General features: G+C 30.1%; 1 protein-coding gene and 1 long non-coding RNA gene across 3 annotated transcripts; one reads left to right on the top strand and one right to left on the bottom strand.

The window, feature by feature from the left end:
• Nucleotides 1-13: 13 nt before the first annotated feature.
• Nucleotides 14-5,980, top strand: LOC100179771 (kelch-like protein 12). Of its 2 annotated transcripts, none has more exons than XM_026839215.1 (11): nucleotides 14-257; nucleotides 448-601; nucleotides 659-876; nucleotides 1,240-1,386; nucleotides 1,451-1,523; nucleotides 2,102-2,190; nucleotides 2,449-2,653; nucleotides 3,489-3,632; nucleotides 4,127-4,285; nucleotides 4,685-4,765; nucleotides 4,836-5,980. In XM_026839215.1, the coding sequence occupies exons 1-10, from the start codon at nucleotides 39-41 to the stop codon at nucleotides 4,747-4,749; spliced, it is 1,473 nt and encodes a 490-aa protein (XP_026695016.1). In that variant the 5' UTR covers nucleotides 14-38; the 3' UTR covers nucleotides 4,750-4,765; nucleotides 4,836-5,980. The 2 variants fall into 2 exon arrangements, with proteins under 2 accessions (XP_026695016.1, XP_002119647.1); XM_002119611.4 differs by having other exon boundaries at nucleotides 1,451-1,541.
• Nucleotides 5,981-6,017: 37 nt separating this feature from the next.
• LOC104266698 lies at nucleotides 6,018-6,901 on the bottom strand. Its single transcript, XR_717677.3, has 4 exons — nucleotides 6,689-6,901; nucleotides 6,469-6,503; nucleotides 6,136-6,216; nucleotides 6,018-6,075 (listed from the first exon to the last, which is right to left on the bottom strand). It is a non-coding gene; the product is annotated as an uncharacterized LOC104266698 (long non-coding RNA).
• Nucleotides 6,902-6,957: the final 56 nt, after the last annotated feature.

Genomic DNA, 6,957 nt, shown 5'->3' with positions numbered 1-6,957 from the left:
CTATTACAGATTTAGTTAATCTGTAGATTAAATGTAAAATGGCAGAAACATCATTTTCACTAAGTGGAACATCTTCAGTTAAAGAACAAACACACAATATTGATCATGCATCTGATCTTCTTCAATTTGCCAACAAGTCACGACAAGATGGTCGTTTTAATGACATTATCATTCGTGTTGGAGAGAAAAACATTCCAGCAAACAAGATGGTTCTTTCTTGCTATTCTAAATATTTCGACACCATGTTTAACACTGAGGTAATAATTACTTATGTACGGTTCTGCAGTGTAAGATGGAATACCATTAGCGCCTAACTCTTATACATTTATCTTTACATAAACTTTTTAAATACATTTACTGGTATTTCTTTGATACAGATATGTTCATTATTAAAATGTTGCAATGTGAAAATAATACTAATCAGTCACTAACAGAATATTTATACAGATGGAAGAAAAATATAAAGATGTTGTGGAACTTCAAGCTGTAGATGCTGAAAGTGTGGAGAAACTTGTTGATTTTATGTACACAGGAAAAATCAACATCAACACCAACAATGTGTGCGACCTTCTTGCAGTTTCTGATTTCCTACAAATGCTTTGTATGTATAACATTTTGTTTTTCTAAAACACTGTAGCTATACATAATGTATTTTCAGCTGTCAAGAAACTTTGCATTGAATATTTGTTGACAACAGTCACGCAACAAAATTGCTTCACAATTCAAGCTTTAGCCGACCGTTTCACCATTCCTAAGTTAACTGAGAAATTCAACAACTTTGTTGTTGAAAAATACCAAGAAGTTACTTCTGGTCATCAATTCAAGAAACTTTCAAAAGATGGTGTCATCAAGTTATTACAATTGACACATGGCAAGGTAGATTGTAGAATATATTAGCTATGCCATATAAATATTTTCATAGAAGTAGAGTGTATAGCATAATTATTGTGAGCCTTATGGATACATGTGGGGCATACAGTTTGGTATTGTTATTTTAGCCGACTAAAACGTTTTAAAAAACTCGTAATTGATTCTTCCTGTGTAGTAAAACAATTTATTATAAATTGGTCTTACCAAATTATCACTGGCTGAAATGTCTATTTATTGTTAGAATTAGAATGAAAATGGTGAGTGTGCTAATTTAATACTTGTGCTATTGTGCCAAAGTTTCAATAGAATAGAAGAAAAGTGTTTTAATTTGAATAAAGTCTACCATACAATGTAACATAATTTTTTCAGGTTTCTCCAGATTTGGTTTACACTGCTGTTATGAACTGGGTGAAGTTTGATTTGGCTTCAAATGAAAGTTACTTGAGTCAACTTTTCAAGTTTGTGAATCTTAGTGAAGTATCTCCAATGATGTTTAAAGATGAAGTGTCTGTTGAGGTGAATAATAAACATATATTATCATTTATTACTGATAATAATAAACAAATTTTTATATTTTTAGCCTCTTGTTCAAAAACTGGACAATCTGGGTTGGGTGTTCCACGATGCTTTGGTGCAACGTGCAAAGGAAATAGGTCGATTATATTATACAGGTGTTTAAAATATTTAACTATGTTTTGTATTTATATTGTCATATTTTGGCGTTTGTTTTTGTGTAAGTATTATGGGGTATCAACCATATATTCAGTAGAGTACTAGAATGGTGATATTATATTTCAGTGTTTTCCTAATATGGGGACAAACTAACATACAAAGTGAAAGATTCAGTTTTGACTTAAAAGAAATCTGTTTGTTGCAAGACATCAATTGTTGTAGTTTTTAAAATTGACCACTGTCATTTGTTAGGACTAAATAGTTTTGTGTGTGATGCAATCTCTAGGGCAGGGGACTTTTTGCAGCACAACCTTTATTTAAGTTTCAAACAGAAATGGCGCCTTCTTTTTGTTAAATTAATACATTACAATAATAGAAGAATGCGATTAAAGAAATATAAAACAGCTTACTTAACACAGTTGTGCAGAAAATGGAAAGTTTTCCCCCACTTCTAAGAACCACTGCTCTAAGGTGATGCAGCACCTATCTATGTTCTTATAAGGATTGTTTAGTGTATAATCATTTTGTTCAAATGTTTTTGCATTGTTTTATTATTCAGAGAAATCCCTCATATCACTTGGTGGTACAGAAAGTTTATACAAAGTAACAAAGTTTGACTTACAAACAAAACAATGGAGTCAACTTCCAGTAAGTTAAATGTGACTCATAATACAAAAATAATAGTGGTAAAACTTAATTTTTTTACAAAAATAATTTAACAAAATGAGTGTTGTTGAGCATATGGTGCATAAATATTTATAAATTTAGAACTGATTATACAGGGAATTGTTCACTGTGCTGTTAGTTGTGCTTTATTGTACAAATGCCCCTGTTCTGTATATGTTTAGTGTAATGAATAAACTTTTCTCTAAATAATGTTTAAGTTAAAATCAATCTTTATTTTAGGATTTACCAGTTGGTCGATCAACAGCAGCAGCTGTTGTCATCGATGATGTTCTGTATCATCTTGCAGGAAGTTTACAAACTGATGGTAAAGAAACAGCAACTAACATTGTTTATCGAATGAAATTAAAGAAAAAAGTTTTAAAATGGGAGAAGGTAGCTTCAATGAATGTCAAGAGATTCGTGTTTGGTGCTGCTGTTTTAAATGGTAAGTTCAATTTGATGTCCGAATCAAAGAAAATGGATAACAGCAAGTACAATGCCGCCATCTTGTTTCCCGCATGTTTTCCCGCTTAACCATTGTTGAACTTTACAAGCAAAAACCAAAATATTTGCTCAATTTTGGGCAATGTTTGGGTTATTTATGTTACACAATTGTATATTATTTAAAATTTGGCACCAGCATTGCATTAATTTTATATATTTACGTTTAAAAAGCAAATGCTAAAGTTTTGGTTGACTTGTAAAATCAATTATTTTCAATTTTGATGGGTCGTAAAGTTTTCCGTAATCTATAATACAACTGTTGAAACAAATAATGAATAAAGGTCTAAAGAGCAGTTAAAATATTCGTCTAGCACCCATACTGATGCATGCATTTCACACCTCATGTAGAGAACAAGATGGCGTCCATTGACTATTGTTTTTAAACAATGGCTGTCCTTACTTGTTGTATATCTATTTACTTTGGTCTGAATAATGTAGCAATTATTATTAAACTTTATTATTGAAAGTATTCAAAACTGACCTTATGTTTTAAGTTTGCCTTTACTTGAAAACTTTGTAAGTTTACGTGATAGGTTTTATTAACCAAGGATCCGTGCATAAAATCTTTCATTTTAACTGTTTATGCCTGCTATGTGAAATTTGTGTTTAGTGCTGCTGTTATAAATGGTAAGCCTACATTTTTATATTATCAAGATATTTTGGAAATTTATAAACAAAATGAAAACCTGGTGTTTGTTGGATATTCTTTATAATTGATATTATAAATTCAAATTGCTGTTTGTATAATTAATCACACTAAACTATTTATAACCTAGGTGTCATCTTTGTATTTGGTGGAGCTGATGAGAATAAGATAAAAGTTTCATCCGGAGAATATTATGTTGTTCCACTTAACAAGTGGATTCAACTTAAACCAATGAAGTTTGCCAGAAGTAGTCATTGTTTGGTTGCTCACAATGGTTAGTTATTATAATTAATATTACTCCATTTGAGCAAGTACTATTAAACGGACACGCACATGCTTTTTTGAAAATGTTGGTATGTTATTTAATCATTTTTTTTTCTTTTTATCTTAAGTTTGACCTGTTAATCACAATCAACGATTTGTTCTCACCTGAATATTTAAAAATTTTGAATATTTTCTAGCACCACTTAGTTAGTGTGTGATTAACAATCCCCTTATCTTTTGCAGGTGAGTTAAAATGCATGCAATAAATAGTTCGCAGAACCAAATTACCAAGTAAACATAAAAGCTTAAAAACTGTTGGTCTAAATTAAAAATGCATTGTTACTTAAACAGTTTAAAATTAATCTGATTATCATTAGCTAGCGGTTATTAACGTTTCCCAATGAAATAATATTATTTGGTTAATATTGAAGACATAATTAAACTTTATATAATGTTAGATTAAGTGTATCGATATATCTAAGTTCTGTTCTATAAATTATACAGATCGATTGTATTCACTTGGTGGACATGATGGTACCCAGTATTTATCTTCAGTTGAAAGATATGATCCATCATTAGATGAATGGAAAGATGTTGCTTCAATGCAAACACCACGACGTTGGTTTGCTGCTGTGGTGTTTAACAATGCTATTTATGCTATTGGTGGGTTGTAAATAACTTTTTATTTTATAAAATATTTCAGTATAAAATAAACAGATGAGATTCCGTAACATTCAACTTTAGTTGTTGGAATCTGAAAATTAAAATAGTCATATTATGGCAGTTTATTTGTTTTTATTTTATTCTTACAATATACAGATTATAAAAACATTCTAATGTATTTATATTTATTGTTTATTATATGGTCATAAGTTATTAACACTTTTGCGCAAAAGAAAAAACATAATATATCAAAATAATTAAAAAAATTGTAATCTTAAGTTTTTGTTAATGATAAATGAGAACACGTTAAAAAACGGTTAATTTTTTCTAAATTAAAGCCTATATTATGAAAGTATTACCTACACCAGAAATATTTATACTAACATTATTGATCATTAGGTGGCCATGATGGAAAACAAACTCTTAAATCAGTTGAGAAATACAATGTTGATGATGACACATGATTTATGTAGTGGGAGGGTAAATACTTGAAATATTATTTGGTCAACATTGTTTGTTCTAGGAGTAACATTAGGTTTGTTTATTGTAGTCTGGATTCTGGGAATAAAGTTGTGAAATCAATTGAATGTTACGATGATCAAACTGACAAGTGGAGTGTTGTTGGTGAAACTGAAGTTAAATTATTCCACAATTCTATGGTTGCTATTTAAATAAATACATGGTGTATTTTATTTTACTTCCACTATACATTTGGTGATGTATTTAGGCAACCTAATGTTTTATCTGCAATCATCTTTGCCTAACGCAATATAACTTGGCCCTATTTAAATAGGTTTGATGCTAAACAGATTACTTCAACATTATACAATGTGATAATATTTGTCACATTTATTCAAATCCACAATTCAAATCCTTTTTGTATCGAACACAATAAACCTTGTGCCTTGATTTTAATTGTACTTTAGATAATTTATCAACTAAAATACTTTCATTGTAATGTATTTACTGTTTTATTTGTACTTAAAATATTTCCCAATTTGTAAAATACAGTTATGCAGCATTTCTTTAATATTTACTCCAATAAAACCTGTGTCAATCACAATGAGATACGAAAGTATTTGTTGAATATTCTTCTTTATTTGTAAATATTGTAGCCTACCATCTATTTCTTTATTTTTATATCTTTCATAATTTATCTTCATCTTACTTAAGTTTGATTCTTCAACTCTTCATATCGCGATGACAACATGTATATCTATTTTAATTGTACATTTATAAAATTGACAAACTAAAATTTTTTTCTTGTAATTTCTTCACTGTTTTTATTGTTCCTAAAACGCGTTTTTTTCTTTTGGGAAATACAGGTATGAAAAATTTTAATGTTTAATCCCAAAAAACTAAATTACGAGTTCTTCTTTTTTATATCTTTTTTATCTTACCTACATTTGATTGTATTTTCAATTTTTCATATTGTGATTACTTGTAATAAAACATTAACGAAAACATCAATGGTGTAGTAATAATGTTTAGTGTGGAGTTTTAGGTTTGTTATTGGAATTGCTACCACCACCACCTTATAATATTGCATACACGTCTGTCGTGGTAAGCCTATTTACATTTTCGGTTTACAAACATCAGATTTATATTCTTGTGAAATACTGTAATTGGTTTCATTTAAAGAAAGATTTTCTAGGTTTTGCTTTTCGGTCTTACTAATCAAATGAAAGGTGTTTAAGCTAACACATACATTTCGCTGTAAAAGGAGCGCAAATAATTTGTTTTTGTTGTTTATTGAGTCAACAATTCCTTTCGCTCAGTGATAACTTCACCTGCATCAACATGATGTTGAAATAATAAAGTGTGAGATCAAAATAAAGAATTTAAAACACCTTCTCACTGAGTGATTGACTCTTATTCCATTCAACGCCACCTAAAATCTTTAACACGCCCCCCTTCCATCTCTTGTTCCGCTTTATTGAATAAAAAGAAAAAAATGCCCACAAAGTTAAATACGTGGTAACTCATAAGCTGGCACGAGGTGTATGAAACAAATCACCTGTGTTATAACGATTGTGGTTTTCCAGCCACGCATGCGGGCATAAATCAAGTTACGTTACTAGGTATTTATAAACATAATACATTTATAATGCATATAGGGTTAAAACAGCATGTCGATACAGAATACTGAATTAGTCGCAACAACACTTTAGGCTATAACTTACCGTTTCTGCCCATTTCGTGATCAAACTGCTGGTCACTAGAATAGCAAATTTAAGTTTGTTCATTAGAGTTTGTTTAATATTTATTTACATAGTAATTGCCACCGATATGTTATTAAAATTCACGACATTCTAAACAACGTTAAAAATTGAATATATCAAGTCTACTACAACCGTGCTTGTTCAATCTCGAATCAGTGTCATGTTTATTAGATATACTTACTTATCATTTAGATGTCTAATAAGTGGCCTTGGTCTGACTAACAAATCGGCGGACACCACAGAAGCTTGAATAACCACCAAGAGAAGAAGAGCAAAAACAATCTTTCGATCCATTTCGTTCAGATTTGTCTTGATCGGAATATGTTGGTGATTGTGGTCGGTGTGACCGCCTTTTATATTCTTAACAACCAATAATTCCACTGATAAGCAGCAAGAAATATTGTTTCTCTGGAACCGAATATTCCAGTACTTATGAAAAATCGTAAGAAC

The sequence above is a fragment of the Ciona intestinalis genome, unplaced genomic scaffold (genome assembly GCF_000224145.3).
Source record: "Ciona intestinalis unplaced genomic scaffold, KH HT000174.2, whole genome shotgun sequence".
NCBI classification, from domain to species: domain Eukaryota; kingdom Metazoa; phylum Chordata; class Ascidiacea; order Phlebobranchia; family Cionidae; genus Ciona; species Ciona intestinalis.
The sequence above is the reverse complement of the archived record's forward strand: the minus strand, read 5'-3'. Positions and strand labels throughout refer to the sequence as shown.